The 24,566-nt window shown below is 43.5% G+C and overlaps 1 protein-coding gene across 12 annotated transcripts in view; it reads left to right on the forward strand.

Moving 5' to 3' along the window:
• Positions 1-24,566, forward strand: part of ASAP1 (ArfGAP with SH3 domain, ankyrin repeat and PH domain 1) — a 159,268-nt gene that overhangs the window by 79,132 nt on the left and 55,570 nt on the right. For all 12 annotated transcript variants that reach the window (XM_048507378.1, XM_048507388.1, XM_048507389.1 and 9 more), the window contains exons 4-10: positions 4,084-4,229; positions 6,286-6,360; positions 7,120-7,169; positions 9,234-9,363; positions 11,558-11,643; positions 19,347-19,422; positions 22,299-22,385. In XM_048507378.1, coding sequence (XP_048363335.1) covers positions 4,084-4,229; positions 6,286-6,360; positions 7,120-7,169; positions 9,234-9,363; positions 11,558-11,643; positions 19,347-19,422; positions 22,299-22,385 — 650 coding nt within the window. The remainder of the gene's footprint in view (positions 1-4,083; positions 4,230-6,285; positions 6,361-7,119; positions 7,170-9,233; positions 9,364-11,557; positions 11,644-19,346; positions 19,423-22,298; positions 22,386-24,566) is intronic.

A 24,566-nucleotide genomic window follows, 5' to 3' on the forward strand; every position in this document is an offset into this window, starting at 1 on the left:
GAAGGAGCTGATGCAGCTATCTCCTGGATGACCTGGTTCAATGCCGCTTTCATTTCTCTCTCCTGGAAGGTTTTTGTTTTTTTAAGTAATCTCTCCCGTTCGCTTTGTTCTTGTGCAGCAGTGCTGTTAGCTCAATAACTGCTGGTTGGCACAATGGTCCCAAAGAATAGGTGATACATAGTAGGTACAGTGATATCTGATCCAGTGAAAGATAATTTTACCTCCTTTCTGTTTCTTATCAGTCTGTCCTAGTTCTGTTATTTGCTTTCGGCTGTTCTGGTACCTGAAATTCCAGCAGTTCAGACCTGTGCTTGGAAATAAATTCCACTTCAATTGCGCCTTTAGTTTGCCAGCATGCGTTTAATGGAGGATGGGCTCATCATTAGCTATGAATCATTATGGCTAAATTGAACCCACGTGATTGTAGGCAGCTTACCTCTGAATGCTAGTTGCTGGGGGACGGGAACAGGGGAAATACTTTGGCTCCCAAGCTCTGCTTGCAGACCTTCTAGAAATTCTTTTAAAAAAATAATGGGAAAACAACAATAACCTTTATTAGGCATGTAAAATAAGCTCTAGAACAGGGGTCTTCAAACTATGGCCCTCCAGATGTTCATGGACTACAATTCTCATCAGCCCCTGCCAGCATGGCCAAGTGGTAGGGCTCATGGGAATTGTAGTCTATCAACATCTGGAGGGCCATAGTTTGAAGACTCCTGCTCTAGAACGTTGCCAGAAATTTGTAACGTACATAGCAAGAATATGAACAAAACACAGCCAGAGAAACTGTATCTACCATTAGACATTACTTAGAAAATTCAATCACTTGTAAAAGAAATTCTGCTTCTTTTTCCAAGAGTGTGACATCTGTGTTGTTTAACAGAAGCCCCACAGCAGAATTGTCAGAGTCTCTTTCAGATTTGTCTAGGGACAGCCAAGGAGGGAAATTGCTGCTTGAGGGAAGTAACTAATAACCCTCCTATCCTTTCCATGAACAAATGTAAAATACAACATCATTCTGTGTGTGGTGAAAAGTTGGCCATAGCCATTTTATTAACAAAAATTGGTTCAAGGCAAACGAAGCGTAAGGCGCAGCATGGGGGTCTGACCTGTACTGGGCAGCATGAGTGCTGTCCCCCAGACACCTAAATTTTTCTCACCACGCCTGCCGAAGAACAATTATCACACGCTGGAGCAGCTGTGAGATTCCAGATGGGCAGTTGCCACTTCCTGAAGACTCTTTGCTGCCAGGGGCACAAGCCATAGAAGCCCACGTCTGGGCAGGTTACCCCTTGGGTTGCTCCACCCCAAACCTCATAAGGAGGTTCCAATAAAGCGGGTATTTCGCCCGCTGTCCCCAAGCTAAAGATCAGTCCCCCGTGCGCAATCCCCCAATCCTCTAACATAACAACATGCATTAACATAATGCCAAAACAGGGAGAGGTTGGTGGGAAATGTGCTCGCTCCGGCAAATGGGGAGGGGTTAGGCCGGGCCAAGTCTAAAATAGGCCACCTGGCCCCGCCTCCCCAGTGACGTCAGGGCGCCAGGCGTCACTGCCTTGCGTCCCGGAAGCTTGCTGTGCCTGCGTGGCACTTGCGGGCCTGAGCCTCATGAGCTATTGGAAGCTCACGAGGAAACAGGGAAGGCAGCAGCCACCTAGGAGGCTGTCCCTTCCCCACCATCAATGGGCAGCCGCGGAAAGTCGTGGCTGCTCTTTTCCTGATACCCACGTATCTCGGACAGTCGAGTATACTGTGAGCAAGAGTCTCCATGTGGTTTTTACAGTGTGGACAAACCCGATCCTGAAGAGAGATAGTAAATAATGGAAAATAAGAGGCTGCGCTAGACAGACGCCATTGCAAACATGCTCTGGAGTGTGTGTGTTTATATTCACTGTGAGTTTTCCTCTATTTGTATTCTAGATGTCTATGCATCCATTTAATTGTCCTACACTCATAAATAAACCGAGAGGCCGTAAAGTATAGGAGGAATCCAGATATCTGGAAGTAATTGTGTCAGTCATTTTAGTCTTTTCCACAAATTGACCAGCTCATGCTGTAGACTCACATGACCCTGTTTTTTCCTTTAGTTTGTCTGACCCTTTATCTGCCTTCATTGCTCAATTAGGAAAGGCTTAAACCGTGTATTCCCCCGCCCCTTTCCTCCCTTTGCTTATGGAAGGCGTCAGCGAGAGTTTAAGATTCCCAGTACTTATTTCCTGAGTATCATCTGGAGAGATGTGGGCCAAGTCTAAAATAGGCCACCTGGCCCCGCCTCCCCAGTGACGTCAGGGCGCCAGGCGTCACTGCCTTGCGTCCCGGAAGCTTAGTGAAGTTCCCCTTAGTGAAGTTCAAAGATGTATTGAGCTTTGAAAAAGTAATCTAGCATTTGAATAACTAGCTAGTTTAATGACTTAATTATTTATTTGACAAAATTAGCTAGACCTAACCATATCCTGCTGCAAAAAAAGAGAAAAAAGGGCAAAACTTGCAGTGGCAAACTCTGCTTTTCTTCTTAGAGCAGGTCCATCACTGAGAACTAATGGAGTCAGAGACTATAAAAGCATGAAGGGAAAGGGTATTTATTAAAATAATACATTTTGGGAGAGATTTATGTTCAATTCCTGTGTCACTTTGGTGGTGGAAAGTGCCATTAAGTCATAGCCGATCATAATAACCCTGTAGGGTTTTCAGGGCATGACACAAACAGAGGTTATCTGCCTCTGTGTACAGACCATGGACTTCCTTGGTAGTCTCCCAATCAAACACTAATCAGGGCTGACCGTGCTTAGTTTCCAGGATCTGATGACAGCTGGCTAGCCTGAACTATCAGGATGAGGACAATGCCAGTTATCCTGGGATAAAGATTTAGACAATGATTCCGACCTGTGGGATTGTTGAAACGAGCTGATGAGGTAGCAGGGAACAAATAGTGGAGGAATGTGCAGAATTTCCTGTATTACTTTAAATTAATAAAAGGGATCTCGTGCTCCTGCAGTATCCTTACAGGTCAGTCAAGGCTGTGGTGTTTCACTGCATGGTAGTGCTACTGTTGCATGAATCACTGGTCTTGACTGGGGAGCTTTACATATTTGTACGAACCTGTATGTGCAAATTGAAACACTATGGTATTTAGCAAATATGTGCTCAAAAATTTGCAGGAAGTGAATTTGTTTTTGTAAGGAAATAAACACTAACAGTGCCATTTCAAGCAGAGTTTCCTCCTTCTAAGCCATTGACCTCAGTGGACTTAGAAGGATGAAATTCTGCTTAGGATTTTCATTTAGTTTTCTAAAGTTTAGGAAAAAAATCAATTCATCATGTCTGCTGGGTTACTTGAGAATTACAGCTTGTTCTGTTTAATCATAGGAGTTGTAGCATAATTATGGGCTTTAAAGTGCTGTGTAGAGGGCATGAGGGGGAAAAGGGGGGTTGAAAGCCAAAACCAAACATATCCAAGAATGCTTGTGTCAATTAAGTGACTTCTTACCATGGTAGTCAAAACATGGATGTGGTGTTGGTGGTCTTTTTTGTTTTTGCACTGTGTAGTTTTAAAATAACGCCCACAGGTGTTCAAACACAGTCACATTCACTACAGTTGTAGGTACCCATCTGTCACTGACTACAAAATGGTATTTTAAAGCCATTTTCTTCTATACAGTCATTTAGCCAAAGAAGGTTCTGTTGTCACAGCAAAATATGCAGACTTTTCTTAGCGTCCTGATTGTATAAATAGTTGGTGACATTTTAGTTTGTTTGGATGAAACTACCCTATAATTACAAGAGATTCTGGTGATGACATGTCATTTTTGCATTACATTCTTATTTGCAAGCCATTCCTCAAATTCCTGCTCTGAAGTTAGCTCGGTGAATGTCAATCCTCTTTTCCAGGCCAAAAGGCTCTCTGGAACTGTGATAACATCCAAGACATTTAGACGAATACAAAATCCTTAATGATATGTTCTTATCTTGAAACAACCAAGGCTTTTCCAAAACATTTGTTCTTTTGGAGAAATGCATCTATTCATTTTTGCCAATGCTTTCAATTAATGAAATGTTTATTTTATACCTTTTCTTCTACAGAACATGTTCAAAATGAAGAGAACTATGCACAAGTACTAGATAAATTTGGAAGTAATTTCTTAAGTAGGGATAATCCAGATCTGGGAACAGCTTTTGTAAAATTTTCCACTCTAACTAAAGAATTATCAACGCTGCTGAAAAATCTGGTAAGGAGTTTCCAATGTTCCGTTCCTTAAAATATTTAAAACCAATAGTGTTTTCTTTAGCGAGTTACTATAGAAGAATTGATCTACGTATTCATGTATAATGACCCCACCTAGAAAAAATTATTCTGAATTTCCAGGAGCCAGCAGTAAAGTTTCCATTAATTTATTTTATTTATTTATTAATCAAATTTGATACACTGCCCCATCCCCAAAGACCTCTGGGTGGTATACAAGTCAGTAAAAACACAATCGAATTAAAATCCCAGTTAAAACCATTCGTTAACAGACAGACTCCAGCCTTAACTCTAAAAATATTGACAGTGAGGCTCACCAGGGCTGTCTACACAATAAGCGTCTACTCCGAGGATGGAATATGGGATGCAGGGGATGGATACCAGGCGCATTCAAGAGCGTGGGGGAAATGTCACATTTCTTGCACAGTAATATTTTAAAATGCTCAAACTCTCTGCAATGGCATACATCAACATAAAACCAGATAAAACAATATAATATAAAACCAGTATAAACACAAGCATTTCAATTAAAATTTCAGCCAAAACAATAAATACACAGATGGTGATAAAACCCCGTAATAGGCACCCATGGGGGTCATGATGTTCCAATCAGGCCAGCTGACAAGATATAAAAGCCTGGCGGAAGAGCTTGGTCTTACAGGCCTTGTGGAACTCACCGATGTCCCGCAGGGCCCTGATCTCAGTTGGGAGCTCATTCTACCAGGTAGGTGTCGGTGCAGAGTTAGCTTATAGTAACTCGTTACTCCGTGGTAACATATGGGCCAGGACCGAAAAAGCCCTGACCCTTGTAGTAGCCAGCTGGACCTGTCTAGGACTGGGAACCACCAGCAATTTCCCCCCCTCCCCCTTGAACGGAGGGGTCTAGAGGGGCATAATGAGGAGAGGCGGTCCCGTAGGCATGTAGGTCCAAAACCGCTCACAGCCTTAAATGTATGTAGGTCCAAGACCACTCACAGCCTTAAAATTTGAACTGACTATATCTAAGTATGTAAGTTAGTTGAAAGGATTAAAAAGTACTAGTAGACCCTTGATAGAAGCCTGACAAGAGTAGATTTAGAAACTGTATTCTGAGAGAGATTAGGCCTTGCTCCCACCACAGACCTTTTTTTTTTCACCTGCTTCATATATTCCATTATTTGAATAGAGTTCTGAGGCATCAGAAAGCAAAGGAAATAAAGCTACATATATTGTGTTGTGGTTAAGCTTACATGAACTGCAGTTGGAATGGGCAGTCACTCGACAGAGTGTTCCACCAGGTTGAAGCCAGGGCTGAAAATGCCTTGGCCTTCGTTGAGGCCATCTGGACTTCCCTCAGGCCAGGAACCACAAGCAAAATTTCCTTTGCTGATCGAAGTTGCCTTCAGGGGACATAATGGGAGAGACCGTCCCATACGCTCGTCCCAGACCATTTAGGGCTTTGTATTCGTTTCAAACCTTAAAGGTCCTTTTTCAAGGATCTTCTTTTTCAATCCTTTCATAGATGGACTAAATTTTTTCTTTCAGTTTGTAAATTAGCAGGGGCAGAACACAAGTGGGGTAAAATAAAAGAAAATGTACTCTCCCTTTAAAAGATTGTAAACCAGGAAAAAAGCCTATTCAAAGCAAACTGTAAGGCTCAAAATGCCTTCAACGTTTTTAAGAATAAAAACGGCCTTCTACATCAATTGAAGATTCTCTCTCTTCCCTTTGGTCATGAATCTGTGCAGCTTTCTTGGTTGTTGACAAAGTACCTTGCCAAGTGTGTGCCTGTGGCATCCTTTCAAGTTGTTACCACTTCTGCCGCTGCCAACTCAAGCTCTCATTCAGAAAATAAAAATTGATCCCACAATTTAACCTCTCCTTTTTAGTGCTGCTTCTATTACATTTTATGCAGAACTGAAGATAATGAGATGTACGTTAAGCTGCAAATTGGCTAATAAGTTTAATTATTGCTATCTGTTCCACTGCCTGAGCAGAAACAAAAATATTAATGGGTATCTGTCGTTCAAATTAATAATTTTGGCTTTTTTTCTTCTTCTTAGCTCCAAGGTTTGAGCCACAATGTCATCTTCACATTAGATTCCCTTTTAAAGGGAGATTTGAAAGGGGTAAAAGGGGTAAGTGTTAACTGCTATAGTACTGTTATGTGGACTGCAGATATTATTTCTTCAGTAGTCCTGTGAGTCTAATAGCATGCCTGCATGTGGATTCCATCAGAAGCGTAGCTCCAAGCGGGTGGCCGGGGGCACAACACGCCGGGCACGTGCCCCTGTGGGGGCATTCTAGGATGGGATGGGGCGGAGGATGCACCAGGCACTTTCCCCCTTGCTACGCCTCTGGATTCTGTAACATTTCACCATAGCAGAACATGTTCCTTCTTGAAAGCTTGAGATATGTGCCTTAAGATCCACTGGAAAGAAATACTTAGTTCAGAAAATAATTCCTTCCTTCCTTCCTTCCTTCCTTCCTTCCTTCCTTCCTTCCTTCCTTCCTTCCTTCCTTCCTTCCTTCCTTCCTTCCTTCCTTCCTTCCTTCCTTCCTTGCATCCTTCCTTCCTTCCTTCCTTCCTTCCTTCCTTCCTTCCTTCCTTCCTTCCTTGCCTTCCTTCCAGCTTTGCTTCCCTTCCTTCCTTCCTTCCTTCCTTCCTTCCTTCCTTCCTTCCTTCCTTCCTTCCTTCCTTCCTTCCTTCCTTCCTTCCTTCCTTCCTTCCTTCCTTCCTTCCTTCCTTCCTTCCTTCCTTCCTTCCTTCCTTCCTTCCTTCCTTCCTTCCTTCCTTCCTTCAAAAAAGTCATAACCTTGGACTGGTATCTTAAGTATATGTGTTTTAACATTGCACTGTTATCAACCTGTTTTAAGTGTATTTTCTCTTTCCTAAGGACCTTAAAAAACCTTTTGACAAAGCCTGGAAGGATTATGAGACCAAATTGTAAGTATTGTTCATTTTGTTGGATAAACATTTACGCAGCATTAAAAACATGTGGCCTGTTGTCTTCCAGCCTTGAGAATTAGGTTGTCTGGACACTGTCTGTGGCTTATATCAGCTTCAGTCGATGGTTTGTAATTATTTACCAGGAAAAATAATGTGAAATAATCTGATCATGTTTTAGGCTCACTCAGAAATATAAACATTGTTGCTGTCTAAAGCTTGTTCGTCATTTACCAAACATGCATGTGACATAAACAGCTTCTAATAACTGTAACCAAACTGCTACAGATGTATTGAAATGTACTAGAATGGAATCTTACTGAATGAAATGAGATTGAATTGCTGGTTAGGAACTGAGCATGACCTTGGTTTTGTTAGAATTGATTTCAGTTAGCAAATACATGTTATAGTCCACATTTTAAGTGTAATCTATAAATTGTAGGCCAAGGACATAATCTTTTGTGGGTGTGGGAAATCTCTGACCCTGCATGTTCAAATAATGAAGATATCCTATTATTTTACATCTTACTCTTCTTATACATTTGCAATATATACAAAAACAATAATACTTTGGCATTTATAGTTTAGAGCAGCGTGTCACAAATCTGTAGAATTTACATCTTTTGCTTTTGTGGTCCTTCGAGTGCAGTGTATTAGTATTGCAGGGAGTTTCAGTGCTAGGTTTTGCTCAGTCATTGGCTAAATCCATGAAACATCAGTGGGAGAAACTGAGAATCAAATGGAACAAGAGTAGATGATGTTGAAATTTCTGCTCCGGTCTTCATGCTTTCTGTTGTTTACTGTGACCTATTCTGTCAGTCACATCTAACAAAATTATGAGGTAAATGAGCCCTTATTATGATGCTAAAAAACAGGAAGTAGGGTGTGGTCATGAATTGCAAGGCATAATTTCCCAATGGCTTGAAGACACCTTTTCTGCACAAAATGCCAGTGGCCTATACTGAACTGTATAATGCACAGGTGTCAAACTCGCAGCCCTCCAAATATTATGGACTACAGTTCCCATCTTTCCCTGCCATCATGATCCTGGTAGGGGATGATGGGAACTGTAGTCCATAACATCTGGAGGGCCGCGAGTTTGACACCTATGGACTATATTGCTTCAAGAAGGTCTCTGCAGACGAGGCATATACATTTTTCCTAAAAATAATTATTTTGCCTCTCTAAAGTTTGGCATGTTCTTTCTTTCAGTGAATTGACTTGTTTATTCCTTACCCTATCTTTGTTTTTTCCTTCCCTGTTATAATAAAAAAAATTCCATGAATTTCTTAGTAAACCTGTTTGGCAGAGAGCCAGCATGATGTTGGACTCTGATCTGGAAAATCAGGTTTGATTCCCCACCCCTCCACATGAGTGGAAGGCTCTAATCTGGACAGGACAACATTTTCTGGGCAAGAGATCAGAAACTAATTTCCTCCCAGCTGATTTCTCGTCTGCTGCTTTTGATAGCAGCAATCAGCTGCCTCTTGTTGAAAACATATAAACAAATTGTGACCCTCCATTGGTTAATTAACTGCCTGATCATCGCTATTGAATGGAAAGTGAACTGAACCAGCAACTGCTGGAACATCCCTACACTGTGACTTCATTCATATAATTGGCTTGCTTTCATATATCTTCCAAAACAACATGGGAGTCCAAGAACTAGATTAGTTGAGACTATTTGCTATATCACAGGGAGGTTTTTGTTTCTTCCCCCACCCCCATCCCCACCCAAAAAAAGTACTTCAGATTATTCTCATAACAATAAGGATGGCACGGAAATTATTATAACCATATTTAAATTAGATTTGGCTGGAGTGACACATAGTTGGCACACCTTTGACCTGTACATATGCATCCCCCAATTTATCTTTAAATCACAGAGTTAATTTTCAGGGTAATTCTAAAAGATAAAACATGTTTTAACTAGATTTGTGTATAGTAGAAGCTTGTAGTAAGATATTTCTAGTTTCTGAAACAGGGTCGTTCCTACGAGAATGACTGTTGGGCTTATTAAAAAACATATCCACATTTCTAGAACAGATGCTCTTACCATTACAGTACGAAAATTGAAAAGGAAAAAAGAGAACATGCAAAACAGCATGGGATGATACGAACAGAGATTACAGGGGCAGAGATTGCCGAAGAAATGGAAAAGGAAAGGCGACTGTTTCAGCTTCAGATGTGTGAAGTAAGTAATCATTATAGCTTTGCAGTGTTTTTAATCCTGCTCTCGGTAAAGGACTTTGTCAGTCTTGGTGAAGAAATCTCTTCGGAAGGAAACGGCACAGTGGTTGCTAAGCGATATTCGAAGTTCATTACTTCTGTTTCAAGTAAAACTGTAGTTATTTATCGCATTTGGGTTCTACATTCCTCTGTAAGGCAAGCTTGGGTGATTGTGCAATTGCTTTCATGCTTGAGGGGAGGGCAGTTCATAAATCTGATATAAATAAATAAATAAACACATCTAAATTTTTCCAGGGAGGCGGCTTCTACTGCCAATCCCCTTCTGGAGCTCGTATAATGAAGCATTACAATGCAGCGTGTCTGCTTACCCAGGTGTAGGTTGTCAGGACCATGCCTTTCAGTATCTTGATGTCTTGCTGTGTGTGATTTGCAATTGTTTCCCTGTTTCCCTCTTCCTTTCCTAGTAATCTCCTGGCGCCAGCCCATCTTCAAAGAGGTGTGAAAGGTTCCCAGGTTCTTTGTAGCTTTGTAGTAGAAACTGTAGTGGACATTTGGTGTGGGGCGAAATGTGGGGGGGGGGGTAGGGGGGGTAAAGGATATAAGTCCTGGATCTGAGCTCTCTAGCTCAGATCCTGCTTTACATTGTTATTCTTCGTATCACCTGGAATAAACTGCTTTTGGACTTTCCTACGGTCTCTGTTATTTCCACGTTCGAGAGTCTGACATAGGCCACATTTGTCCCTGCCACCTTTTTGGCTTGTTTTCTAACCCACGCCAGTTGGCACCTGGTCTCTGGTACCTTTCCCTTTGTACATTGTCTATCGGGTTTCATCCAAAGAAGCCAGCCCCCCCCCCCTTACCTTTGCCTTCACAACAACCTGATGAGATAGGTTAGGTTGAATGTGACTGAGTGGCCCAAAATACTCAGTGAGCATCATGGCAGAGAAGCAATATGATCTTCAAAGGCTATCCTGGTCTGTGATAGGGTTGCCAGTCTCCAGGTGGCATCTGGAGGTCTCTTGCTTTTACAGTTGTTCTCCAGATGATCGAGATCAGTTCCCGTGGAGAAAATGGCTTCTTTGGAGGATGCAATATATGGCATTGTACTCAGCTGAGGCCCCTCTCCTCCCCAAACTCTGCTCTCCTCAGGTTCCACCCCCAGAATTTCTAGGTCAGAGGTGTCCAACTCTGGCGCTTCAGATGTTCATGGACTAGAATTCCCATTAGCCCCTGCTGACATTTGGCCATGCCAGCAGGGGCTAATGGGAATTGTAGTCCACGAACATATGGCGCGCCAGAGTTGGACACCCCTGTTCTAGGTATTTTCCGACCTGGCAGCCCTAGTCTGTGACCACTACGTTATGGAGGGGTTGTAAGATGGTACATGTTGTTCGAAGAGATCCGTTCCTGTCTTAAGTAGATGGGAGGTAGAAGTATTAAAAATAATAATACATTTAAAAAAAATAGAATTGAGAGGATGGGCCAGTCATAAAACTGTTGTAGAATGAATTTTATAAATGAGGAAAGCCGATTATTATTAAGTGTTTGGGATCAAAGGTTGGATAGTCATTCTTCATTAAATTGTATGTATGAAAAGGAATAATTTGAAAAGGACTTTTATTCTGTTTGTGGTGATTTCAGTCAGTGATTGCATCATTGCTGCTGTTCTCAGAAATCGTTCCAAGTAGGGTTGGCCATCTCTGGATCGGGAAATACCTGGAGATTTTACAGTTCGAGCCTGAGGAGAAGGGGATTTGGGGGAAGGGTTTCAGTGGGGTACAATGCCACAGGGTCCACCCTCCAAAGCAGCCATTATCTCCAAATCTATTGCCTGGAGATCAGCTATAATAGTAAGATACCTCCAGCCACCACCTGGAAGTTGGCCACCCCAGTTCAAAGGATGGGTTATTGTTGTAGGAAAAAGATATCATTGAAATAATTTAGAGGAAGAACACTTCCTGTTTTCCTTGTTTTTAATCGCTTCCTAATAAATGCAAGTTAACTAGGAAATGCTAATCTCCTCAGTACACAAAAAAATTAATCTTTGTATTGGTAGAGTTCTTTAGGTGGAGGCTGCAAGGCAGCCTCTGAGATAATTGCTGAATTTGTTAAAGAGATCTGAAATAGAACCTGTATTTGAATACAGTTGAGGCAACAGTATGTAATTATCTACTGAGCTTTGCTTTTTCTTTCTACAGTATCTCATTAAGGTTAATGAAATTAAAACAAAAAAAGGTGTCGACCTTCTACAGAACCTTATTAAATATTATCATGCACAGTGCAAGTAAGTATGATTATTAGTTATTTTTTTTAAAAAAATGCAACCTTTTTTTTTAATGCAACCTTTCCACCCGATCAGGGCTTACGGGATGGCAAATATAAAAATATTAAAACACTTTAACAATTAAAATACAATTAAAAACACAGTTCCATTAAAGTCATAAACACATGTGTAATGTTCCTTTTGCTATTTAGATACAGCATATAAACTAAAGTGTAACATTACTTTTATTCTTTAATATGTTAGAGTCCCCTCTGTGTTCTGTGAATTATTATGGTAGATTTCACATTTTTATTGTAGATTTCACAGCTGCCAGATCTTTAGCTGGTTGTTGACCTTCATTACAATTCGAGCCTCACCCTCATTACAATTCGAGCCTCACCCAGAAGCCTAGGAAGTTTTTTTTATTATGATTATGATTATTAGTATTAGTATTATTAGTAGTATTAGTATTAGTATTATTATACACATAACAACACAGCACAAGTGTCCAGAATTCATCTCTGAATATCGAGTCCTTCCCAAGGACCTAGGATATTAGAGGTATTTGTGTAGAATATGTGCAGTTCCTAGAAGTGCTGCTTTCTGCAGATGTTCTGTCCAAGTTCAGGCTTTCCAGATGTTTTTCAAGGTGAAATTTGGATTTGTTTACATTTGTTTATTTGTTACATTTTATTTATTTAAAATTTAACTCAAACAGTCCACCAATTGAGGAGGGCTCTGGGTAATGTACAACAAATCAGTGCATAAAATTACAATAAATAACAAATAGAACAAAATATACCCGTGATATTAAAACCCTTAAACTAGAGGTGGGATCCAACCAGTTCTCACCACTTCTGTAGAAGTGGTTACTAATTTTTTCTGAGTGCTGAGAAGGGGTTACTAAAGCAACCTCCCTGCCCAATAAGGACTGGAAATACATGTGTGCGGCGGCGCCACTGTTTGAATCCCACCACCATTGGAACCTGTTATTAAAATTTTTGGATCCCACCACTGCCTTAAACACAGCAGCATTAACATAACTTCCATTAGTCAACTTCAGTATGTTGACAGCGCCCGATCCCAAGGCTGGCAAGGGGCCAGCAGTGCCAGATAGAATATTACATTGGCAGTGTCGGAGGTGGCATAACAAGTGGTGCGGGGGCATCAGAGGGGGCAGGCAGTCCGCGGCTGGCCTCCCCAAAGGCCCGGCAGAACAATTTGGTTTTGCAGGCCATGCGGAACTCACCAAGGTCCCTCAGGGCCTGAACAGCTGATGGAAGGGGGGGGGGAGGCCTTTCCCAGCCTTGCTCACTCGCCCAGCGTTCACCTTGATGTTCCTCAAGCGGCCTCTGATGAGATCTTATTATTTTGTTCTATCAGTGCCCTTGTGTTCCTCTGGTGTATGGTGTGTTCTCTTGCAGGCTCAGGGCATCTTGGTGGGTGATTCTCCACCCCATTTCAGGGAGGCAGGAAATAGAATTTCGTCACTTCCTGTCCAGTCTAGGAATCCAATTTACCCAGTATCTTTCCTGCCTAGACAGGGAGTGCACGGAATTCTCGGTAGCTGGTACCTTATTCCTGCTTTTTCTTTCTCTTATTCGTCCTCCTGTCACTATTATTTGTTTTAGCTGTGTTCTTTGTTTGTGTCTTCATCTTTCACTGTCGGTGTGTCTCCTGGGTTACTTGTGGGCAGATAGCTCTCCCTCACAGGGAACCTTCCCGCCCAAACCCTAAAATGGCCGACGGCCGTTTCTCCCTTCCCCCAGGATTCCACCGCTCTGCTGCTGAGGCCACCCGAGCGCATGCCAAAGTCCCCAGCAGCACCTCTAAAAACCCCCATGGCCCAACGGGCCCCCCTAGGGCCCCCAATGAGCCCAGGCACCAGCCCGCAAAGAAAACAAAGCGCTTCACTCACGGCCCCTCACAGGGACCCAGCCGGGCAGCTGCCGCCTTAATGGCGGACATGGCGCCAAGCGCCGGAGCAGCGCTGCGCGCCGGCGCAGTCCCGCTCCCCAACGACCTCCGCACAGGAGTGTGCAAGGAGCCCTGGCGGCAGAGCAGCCAGCCTTCCCTCCCGGCTCGTTCTCCCTCAGAAGGGGACTGGAGAGCGGGAGCCCCCCCCCTCCGCGAGGCAGCTGCGGAGCTTGTGGCGAAGAGGCTTTTCAACCCGACGCTTTCAGCCTCGAGGCCATTCGTGTGAGGCGGAGCAGAGAGACAACAACCCAGGGGAGGAGAGTGAGTACCAATCTGCTCAACCAGCACAACTGGCAATCTCTTTCACCTTAGGACTTTGCCACATTCCACTCCAATAGGGCTATAGAAGACAAACTTCAGAGCCTTCCAGTTCCAGAAGGATACAGGTCCCCAACCACTATGCCGGAAGGCAGCCTGGGCAAAACTAGGGGCTACCCTAGGTCCCCCATGGCAAGGAGTGCGAGGAACCTCACTCACAGCCACTCAATAGAGAGTGCATTAGGTTCCCCCCCTCAGGACACCATCGCTCTCCCTTCAGGTGGGCAAACTGGCTAAGGGAGTTACCCTAGGTCCCCACCTTCTACCCGATGGGCTAACTAGGGGCTACCCTAGAATCCCCAATGGAAGATCCCCTGCAATTCCCTCATGAGGAGGAAGGCAGTGGCGATGAGGACCACCAATCCCTAGCTCACTTTTCCGACCCCGAAGAGGTGGAAACTAGTGCTGCTGAAGCCTCCCTCCGATGCTTCAAGATGATGAGGGATCTGGCTGCTTTTAATTGCCAAAACCACCTCGGCACTTTCGAATTGCATGGATTCTGATGATGCCCAAATCCCAGGGGGAACTTCCTCTGCGTTGCCCCCCATCAAGGATGCCCCCAAGGGGCAGTAAGCAACATCTACCACAAGAGGAAACCCCCAAGTCGGTCTGTTCCCCATACCTGAATTCTTCATTAAGAAAATCACAAAGAATGGGAAGCCCCAGCTTCCAACAAGCACACCATTTTCTCTGACCAGGAGGCGGCTACCTGGTTCCGGAATATGTCGGAATCCATCCATGAAGATCCCCCCTGTTGATGCTCCAGTGAAGTTTGCCACTCAGTCTAGGGGGGACTTCTGGATCAAGGAAGGCCCGAAAGGGAAGGCAAATAGTAAAGATTTCACCTTGACAAGAGATCCAGACACCATGCTCAGGCGATCCCATGAATCCCTGGCGACATCCATGAAGGCCATAGCACCAGCCTCTCACGGTGGCCAGAGCACTCCTCGTCTGGTCCTAATCGGGTCCTAGACATCCTGCCCCTGGAAATGACAGCAGCTAGAGAAGGGGCATCGAGCATCAGAATGGGAGCTGCCTTCATCACAGATGCCTCCGCCCGATGCCTTAGTCCTGTCAGCCCGCGCCATGGCCTCCACCCTGGTGGCCCGTCGCAATGCCTGGATTAAGAGCCTGGCGAAGCCGACACTCAATGTCAAAACTCTAATCACCAGTTCGCCTTCCAAGGCAAAGCGCTATTCAGGAGCGAGCTGAAGACCACGTCGTAGTGAAACCAAGGACAAAAGAAGGCATTACCCAAATTCAGCCGATCAGACAAAACTCCAGTCTTGGCCAAGAACATCAACTTCAGATCTCAGCGGGTCTTACAGCGTGCCCCCCAGAGGCGGTAGGAGCTCCTCCTGGACACCAAGAGAGAACAGAAACTCCTCCTGGTCACTCCCGTGGTTTCAGTTTCTTTCGTCGCCAGAGGAAATTTTAGAGCTCCAAGTTTGACAAAACATCCAGAGCAGGATGCAACCTCCCAAGTCCTGACTCTCCGCTTGGGTGGGGGGTGCGACTCCTCCTTTTCCAGGAAGCGTGGACCAGGCCCCATGCCGACACCTGGATGACAGAAGCTGTCTCCCAGGGTTATGCCATGAAGTTTCTTTCCCTTCCCCCCTACACACTTCCTCCCTTCCCCTCTAAGCAACAAGAAGGACAAAGCTCTCAGAACTCTGAATGCCATAGAACATCTCCTCAACATCGGTGCCATAGAGGCTGTTCCGGAAGGGGAGACCTTCTCTCCGGACATTACTTCGCCATTTCTTCACAGCCCCAATCAGGGGACTGGAGAGCAATCCTGAATCTCCTGAACCGTCAACAAATTCATCAGACCTGCTTGAGAATTCAAAATGGAGTCCCTCAGGACCATCTCAAGAGAACTACTCCGACCCGGAGACTTCATGACATCCCTAGACCTCTCCGAGGCATACCTTCACGTGCCCATCAGACCATCCCACAGAAGGTTCCTCAGATTTGCGGTCAACCACAAACATTATCAGTTCAGGGCTCTCCCATTCGGGCTGGCCTCGGCCCCGAGAGTTTTTTCGAAGATTATGTTGGCCCCCATCATCCTTCTTCGACAGCAGGGGGTGCACATTCACCCCTATCTAGACGACCTCTTGATACGGTCACAATCCAAGGACAAAGCAGTTCGAGACCTGAATCTGGTCATACGGACCCTAAAATCCCATGGGTTCCTGATCAACATGAACAAGAGCTGCTTGATCCCTACTCAACGTCTAACACACCTCGGAGCCATCATAGACTCCAACAAAAATGCTCTCTTCCTCCCGGGGGAGAAAATAGACAAAATCCAGAAAATGATAAGTCTTCTCCTACAGAGACCTTCAGCCTCTCTTCTTCTACTAGTGAAACTCTTGGGCATGCTGATTGCAACCATCGACCTCACCCAATGGGGGACTGCGTTCCATGCGACGACCACTCACAACGATTTCTTAGGTCATTCCTACCAACAGAGACATCATTCTCCAAGAAAGATACAGGAGATTGCAAGTCCACTTTTCAAGTAATCCCTACAGAAGTCTCTTCAACCGTTGGTGTGATGTGCAAAGGAAGCCTCTTCATAGGGGAAGCAGTTACCTACACTCATCCCAGATTACAAATATTCACAGATGCAAGCCTCCAAGGCTGGGGAGCTGCAGCCTCGGTGAACAAATACGGATTCAAGGCAAGTGGACGGAAGACCAGTCCAGACTGCCCATCAACATACTGGAAGTGAAAGCCATCCGCTTAGCCTTCTATTCTTCCACAAATTCTGTCCTCAAACATGCATGCGTCCTCATCCCTCACACGGGACAACATATAGCGGCCAAGGCTCACACATAAACAATCCAAGGGGGGATCAAAATCCTCAAAGACGCTGCACAAGAGAAGCCTCCAAAATCCTCTCTTGGGCAGAAAAACAACCTCCTGAGCCTGAGGGCAGAACACATTCAGGGAACTCTGAACCTGCAAGCCAGACACTGGCTAAGCAGACAAACCATCTCTCCAGCCCGAATGGTCATTGAACCCAAAGGTGTTTCAAAGAGAACATCCGCATAACACCCTAGGGACCCCGTCAGTCGATCTCTTTGCGGCGGCTCCAGAACTCCCACAGTTACCACGGTTCATCTCCCCAGGTTCTTTTTTTCATCCAGAAGCGCTTGCAGTGGACGCTTCTCTCACAGCCACATGGCCGCCCAGTCTCCCTGTATGGCCTTCCCCCAGCTTCCTCTCATTCGAAACTACATCCGAGGGAAGAATACTACTGTCCAAGGCTCCAGGGTCATCCTAGGTGGCACCCAACTGGCCGAGGAGACCATGGTTCTCTGCAAGTATACAAAGGAGCTGTCTGTCTCTCCTCCATTCTCTCTACCAGTGCTTCCTAGACCTCACTCCTTCAGGGGTCCCCTGTGGTGGCACCCAGACCCTGCCTGGTTTCTATCTAACCGCTTCTGGAGGTTGAGCGAGCGCAAATCTAACTAGCCAAAGGTTACTCTCCATGGCAGTAACAATACTCTCACCTGGCCTCCAGACGGCCCGGCCACGCCACGCATCTATGGATATTGCCATGGAGAGACCTTCGTCCAGCTGGGCCATGAGTAAGAAAAGGTAAATCCAGAAACTCCACCCTAGCGTCCAGTGCTGGAGTTTTTTACAAAGATGGATTTCAATCGAAGTCTCCGATGTAATACTCTAAGAAGACAGGTAGCCGCCTTATCTACAGTCTGGCACAAGTCTCCAAGGGCTACATGCGGCCTCCCAACACCCAGACATCCTCAGATTCCTAAAAGGCGTGCAACAGTCTGCAACCTCCCTACTTCACCATCGGGTTCCCCTTCATGGAGATTGCACCACGGTTCTCTCAGCCCTGACCAAATAGCCATTCGAACCCATCCAGAGACAATTCACCCTCACGTTGGCTCAGACTGAAGGTGCTCTTCCTGATAGCCATCACTACAGCCAGGAGAGTATCAGAACTCAGGGCTCTCTCCATAGACCCGAACCTGTGCATCTTTCCACGATGACAAAGTGGTCCTCCTGCATTAAGTGGTTAACATTCGAAGCCCAAGGCTTCATCCAGCTTTCACGTGCAGCAAGACATCATTCTTTCCATCTTTTCTGCCTCGACCCTAATCATCCCAAAGAAGCGTCTGTGGCATAATTTGGATGTCAGACGAAGCTGAGCCTCTCAAAGCGTTCATTATCGCGCACTGACTTCCAATCAGACAAACACAAACCCTCTCTTCATTAACATTACCCCACCAAAATTAGGGCATGTCCATGACAGCAGCTTCTATTAGCTCAAATATTAAGTCATGTATTGTGGAAGCTCATAAGGCCTCTAAGGTTCCAGTCCCCTCAGGGGATTACTGCCGCCCATTCAACTAGGTCAGCTTAGCGACCTAACTTGCATGACCTTTTCGACCTGGCAGCCACAATAGAAGCAGATTTGCAAGGCAGCTATATGGTGCGACCCCTTCATCTTTCAAGATTTAAAGCACTACCCGGCTTAATTCATGGGAAGCTGCAGACACCGTCTTCGGACGCAGAGTTCTTGGAACACATCATAGATACCTAGCGATAGCCCACCCTTTTGGGGACACTGCTTTGGGAGGTCCTGCACCAAGATGTCTCCTGAGCCTGCAAGAGAACCGTCATTCATTGGTTCACTTACCGTGAAGGAGCCTTCTCTTGTAGGCGATGGGGCATCTTGGCCCTCCCAGTAACTTCGTTAGCATCTCTCATGTTTCTACAACTTATCCTCCTCGCATCAATATAACAGTAGTGATTGGGATTCCCCTAGGTCACTAGTTAGACATGTTCAGTTGTCTGTTATAGTTCATGTTACTGTTCATGTTATTTGGACCTTGTTTGTTTCTCCATTTTGGAGTCTTGTTCCTTTCCGATCTGTTTCCGGTGTGGGACTGCTAGTTCAGTCGAATACTGGGTAAATTTGATTCCTAGACTGGACAGGAAGTGATGAAATTCTATTTCCTGCCTCCCTGAAATGGGGTGGAGAATCACCCACCAAGATGCCCCATCGCCTACAAGAGAAGGCTCCTTCACGGTAAGTGAACCAATGGACCGTTCTGCTGACCCAGTATATTCTTGCAGTGGCAAGAGCTCTGTGTTGAAGGTCAAAATCAGTACATGTCTGAGCTAAGGATCTGTTAAGTAATACGTATGCGGAAAATGTGTGAGTGAATAAGGATTAAAATATGTTTCAAGGTGTCTAAAAGAATGATTATGAGTTACAAATTATATGCAGATATTTACTGTACCTTGTATATTTGCAGAGGAGGGGACTTGGGCAGTATATTTTAGATGCTTATTCAGATGTTCAGGCTTTTTGTAAGTTCTGGTGATTCTTTAAAAAAAATTGAACTCATTTATTGCTGATAAATCACAGGTATTTTCCGTTATAGTTTCTTCCAAGATGGCTTGAAAACAGCGGATAAACTGAAACAGTATATTGAAAAGCTGGCTGCTGATTTATATAATGTAAGTGATTTATGGAGCTTGGATTGTTGCCTGTTTTTCTGGGGATTCTTCTTAAGAATTGTTTAACTTCGTTTAACTTCTTAACTCTCAAAGAACTATATTTGTTGGATGATTCAACCTTTATGCTATTTAAACAAGGCAGAACAACTCTGTTAGATTAGTTTGGAGGGAATAGTGTGAATATTCCAACTTGACGCCCAGTTATTCTGCTTTGTCGTATCCTCTTATGACCTGCATGCCACATTTATTTGAAAAATAAAACATACCGTATATACTCATGTATAAGTCGAATTTTTCAGCACATTTTTAATGCTGAAAAAGCTCCCCTCGACTTATATGCGGGTCATTAAAATTTTTTGTGTGTTTTTACTTTGCTGGCCAGCAGTTCTTATGCTAGAGGCACCAAATTTTCAGGGTACCCTCAGAAGACTCTCCTGATGATACTAGCCAAGTTTGGTAAACTTTGGTTCAGGGGGTCCAAAGTTATGGACCCCCAAAGGAGGTGCCCCCATTCCCCATTGTTTTCAATGGGAGCTATTAGTAGATGGGGCTACCCTTTTGAGGGTCCATAACTTTGGACCCTTCTGAACCAAACTTCACCAAACCTGGCTGAGCTCATCAGGAGAGTCTCTTTATGATACCAGCCAGGTTTGGTGAAGTTTGGGTTAGGGGATCCAAAGTTATTGACCCCCAAAGGGGATGCCCCATCCCCATTGTTTACAATGGAATCTAATAGTAGATTTTTCATTTCGGATAATATCCCTCTTAAAATCTAAGTTGGGTTACATTTGGACATACAGATGATGATGAAGAATCCAGTTTTGAAGGATTTTAACTCTTTTGTTTTAGCATGGTCGCTGGTTGAGCTAAGGTTTTTGTACTTTTAAAGTTATTGTTGAAACCTTATTGTTCTTGTTGACCCTCTTTTCCACTTACAGAGCCAGTTTACTGTTTTTCTTTGAAATAAATATTCAAAAACATTTAACCTACTGATGCCTCAATTGATGCTGCATTTCCCACCCTCGACTTATATGCTAGTCAATAAGTTTTCCCAGTTTTTTGTGGTAAAATTAGGTGCCTCGACTTATATTCGGGTCGACTTATACACGAATATATACGGCACTCTCTGTCTGAGTATTAGAAGAAGAAGCATCTTTCAGGGTCATAATAAGACTTGGGAAATTATGAAAATTACTAATCTTACTATAAACGGACAAGGGAAATTGATTGATATGTTTATATGGATTTATGTATCTGGGAACAGATCACCTAATTTCATTACTGTTTAAAAAGAAGTGTTACATTCTAGCTCCGTGGTGGCGAACCTTTGGCACTCCAGCTGGCAGGGGCTGATGGGAATTGTAGTCCATAACATCTGGAGTGCCAAAGGTTCGCCACCACGGAGCCAGAATGTAACACTTCTTTTAAAACAGTAATGAAATTAGGTGATCTGTTCTAGCTTGTTCATGATTTCTGCATTTGAAGCCTATTTATATTTTTAGTAATAGAACTGTGTATTTGTGCATTTGTGGCTTGACAGCACAATGTGAATATTATTATTCTAGAAATTTATATCCCTAATTTATGAACACCTTTTTGTATTTTTCAAGTAAAAAAATTAAATGAAGACTGTCAAAAATTGGTGATAGTTGATAGTGTTCTGTGTGCATCTTAAAAAAAAGACTTTTTTTCACTTCTGGTTGTTGATGTACCCTGTTTCTCTGAAAATAAGACATCCCCTGAGAATAAGACGTAGTAGAGGTTTTGCTGAAGTGCTAAATATAAAACATCCCCCAAAAGTAAGACGTAGCAAAATTTTTGTTTGGAAGCATTCCCGTCGAACAAAACACCAGAGCATGCAGCTGTGGAGCAGAAAAATAAGACATCCCCTGAAAATAAGACATAGTGCATCTTTGGGAGCAAAAATTAATATAAGACACTGTCTTATTTTCAGAGAAACATGGTAGTGGTAGCAAGCATGTCCAGACTACTTTATAAATGGGAAATAAGGCCATCCTTGTTGAATCAACATACCTACCTATGGTTCCTCTGTTTTCTGTTAATCCAGACCAAGAATTCTGCATTCACACCAGCTTCCTGAAGATGTGAATTTCTGACTTGAATTTATTTCTCCCCCCTCTCCTTCTCACCTGTTGTACCTATAGCTATGTAGCTTCCTGAATTTTCCCATCATTTGTTCAGTTGTGCCCACATGTTTTATTTAGAGCCCCAACACTCAAAGTGTAACTTCATTCATTTCCCTGAAGAGGCGTCGTTATGACGAAGGAGAATGTTTGTTCTGAAGGTCAACATGAGCACAGAGCCGACTTTATTATCTTTTTTTGAAAACATGTTGATCCTTCCACCTTGAGAGTTCCAGGTGCAGGCCCTGAATTTAGAAATGGATGCCTAGGGAATATTTTATTTCACAGCTTGGCGAACTTCTGTAAGTGAGAGGGTCATCCAGCTTCATGAAGCTGGCATTGGTTGGAAGCTCTTGGCAGGGGGACTAAAGGAGCAAACTTCTTAGGCCAACCTGCTTTGAGCATGTCCTGGAAAAGGGCAAAGAAATACCGTTTTCTTGGAAGGCTCTCAGAGGACCACATTGGAATCTCACCCTTGGAACAATAGGACAGTTGCTATGGAGTGAACAGGGACTCATCTGTGCCCTGCTGCTCCTCCTAAATAACCATGCCAAACATTTGCAGATTGTCTCACCCTCTCCTGATGGTCTTAAATTTCTGTGTATCAGTACAGCGTGAAAGCATACATAGTGATCAATTGATTCTTCATTTTAACTTCATGATGGATTGGTTTTAAATGTGTGTAGGTTTTAGAATATTAAAATAAATAGGTGTCGTTTTTTGCGTCTGTAGATCAAGCAGACACAAGATGAAGAAAAGAAACAGCTCACTGCACTCAGAGACTTGATCAAATCCTCACTACAGCTTGATCAGAAGGAGGTAAGAATCTAAAGCAGAAAGTTTATGCGCCACTTTCAACATTTTAAGTGTTTTAAGTATCTGTCTAAGGACATAATGCACATGCTAGGTAAGCATGTGCTTTCAGTTACAGATGTTGGAGGATATGTCATTTGGGTTGACCAATGTCCCCTTGCCAGAAATAGGGTGTAGTGCATGATGCATATGTGGACATTTTAATGCACGGTTCAACTTGTGTGACAGATTTACCACTGCTCAATAAAATGGTCGCTATAAAGTTCTAGCTTGATCTTGTCAGTTCTCAGAAGCTAAGTAGGGTCGACTCTGGCAAGTGTTTGGATGGGAGACCCCAAAGAAGGGTTTTGACATACAGCCAGGCGATGAAAAACCAGTTCCGAACATCTCTTGCTTTGAAAACCTTATCAGTTGCCATAAGTCAGATGTGACTTGACAGCCAAAAAAAAGAGTGTGCATTTTTAGTAGTGTCACTAAAGCACGTATATAGAATTGAACCCTTTCGGTGGAATTATTCAAATTTAGTAGCTAAGGATTTTAATTTAGAAGTGCTATTGCATACATTAGCCCCTGAGACAAGTGTCATTTACCAACAACCACGTTAGTATGAAAAGTGTATTATTGCATAAGAAAACACCATTAGAGGTGGTATTTCTCCTACCACAGACTCTCCTCTGATTCCTGATTATTATATATAAATCTCAAGGGAATATTATTAGAGAATACCTTACATGATCTACCAGGCATTTCTATGTGAACAGAGTTTTACTGGTTTGGGTAAGGTTTAAGTTTCTGAAACTTTAGAAAGTTTGGAAGTCTTAAGTATGTAATACCTGCTTGATTGCCCTTCTCTACAAATGATTTTAAATGGTTAGGAAGCAAGACTTTCTCTTGCTGCTACCTTGCAGATTTCTCTCAGGAAGTTCTCCTTCTTTTGCATAATTAATCATTCTAGCCTTAATAATGCCCTTCGCCAGTTTACTTGTGGTAGAATTTCAATTTTCTGATTTCTTCACACTCACCTGCAAGATTCTGTTTGAAGAACTGCTGTTACACTGGGAGCCTTCTGTTAAAGAAGCCAGTTTTAGAGGTGTACCAACTCCATCTAACTCTTAGGTAAAAAGTAAAGGTAGTCCTCTGTACAAGCACCAGGACATTACTGACCCATGGGGTGACATCACATCCTGACATTTACTAGGCAGACTATGTTTAGAGGTGGTTTGCCATTGCCTTCCCCAGTCATATATATCAGCAGAGAATAAAGCGGAGTCACTCTGGTAAGATGAGAAGTCTATAGTAGTCTTCTTGCACTCACTGCAACCTTATACCACACTTGGAAAAGAATACTCTTCACGCAAGATGTTCTTTCCATAGGAAGGCTTTTACTTTAGCAGTTGCAAGGTTATACAAGTCTACCTATATAAAACTATAACACTATACAGAACTCTTCAGCATAACAAAGTTCAACACACACAGAACTTAACTCAGGCTCAACTCTATCTCAGCATATACAAATGCATTCATCAGGGATACGTTTCCCTGCCCAGGCCTCAGCCTCTCATTGGTCTAGAATCACAGTTGAATTCACCAATCATGTTAAAGGTTAATGTTTGCTACTTTTGCCCCTAGACTGACTGTCTCCGTCCTTTGGGTTCAAAAACCTTCTGCTAACTTGAAATGACCTTTTATGTGAACTTTTATATATATATCATGACGATATACACTTTAACCCCAGTAAGCTGAGTACATATTTTACCAATCTCAGAAGGATAGAAGGCTGAGTCACCACTGAGCTGGCTACCGGAAACTGACTTCCGTCGGGATTGAACTCAGATTGTGAACAGAGCTTCTGAAGGCAGTATTCCAATTTGCCTCTCTTTGCCACGGGGCTCCTAGGCCCTTTTCTGATTCGCCTACTCATTCTGAAGCTTCATCATTCATCATTGTGTTTGCCTTACTAGTTCATGTGTGCATCCGCTCATGAAAGATGATTTCAGGTTTTAGCCTGGCCTTTTAACTAGATAGTTAATTTTGAATAAATTCACACATCTGTCAGAATCCTGATGCATGTGCTATCTCGAGGTTTTGAAGGAAGCCGAAATTAATGAAATCTAACAACCAAAAGCTACTGTTGTTGGGGGGGGGGGGGGGTCACTTTTTAAAAATCACATGCCAAAATTTTCCTTA

Source organism: Sphaerodactylus townsendi, linkage group LG09 (genome assembly GCF_021028975.2).
Source record: "Sphaerodactylus townsendi isolate TG3544 linkage group LG09, MPM_Stown_v2.3, whole genome shotgun sequence".
Classification (NCBI taxonomy): domain Eukaryota; kingdom Metazoa; phylum Chordata; class Lepidosauria; order Squamata; family Sphaerodactylidae; genus Sphaerodactylus; species Sphaerodactylus townsendi.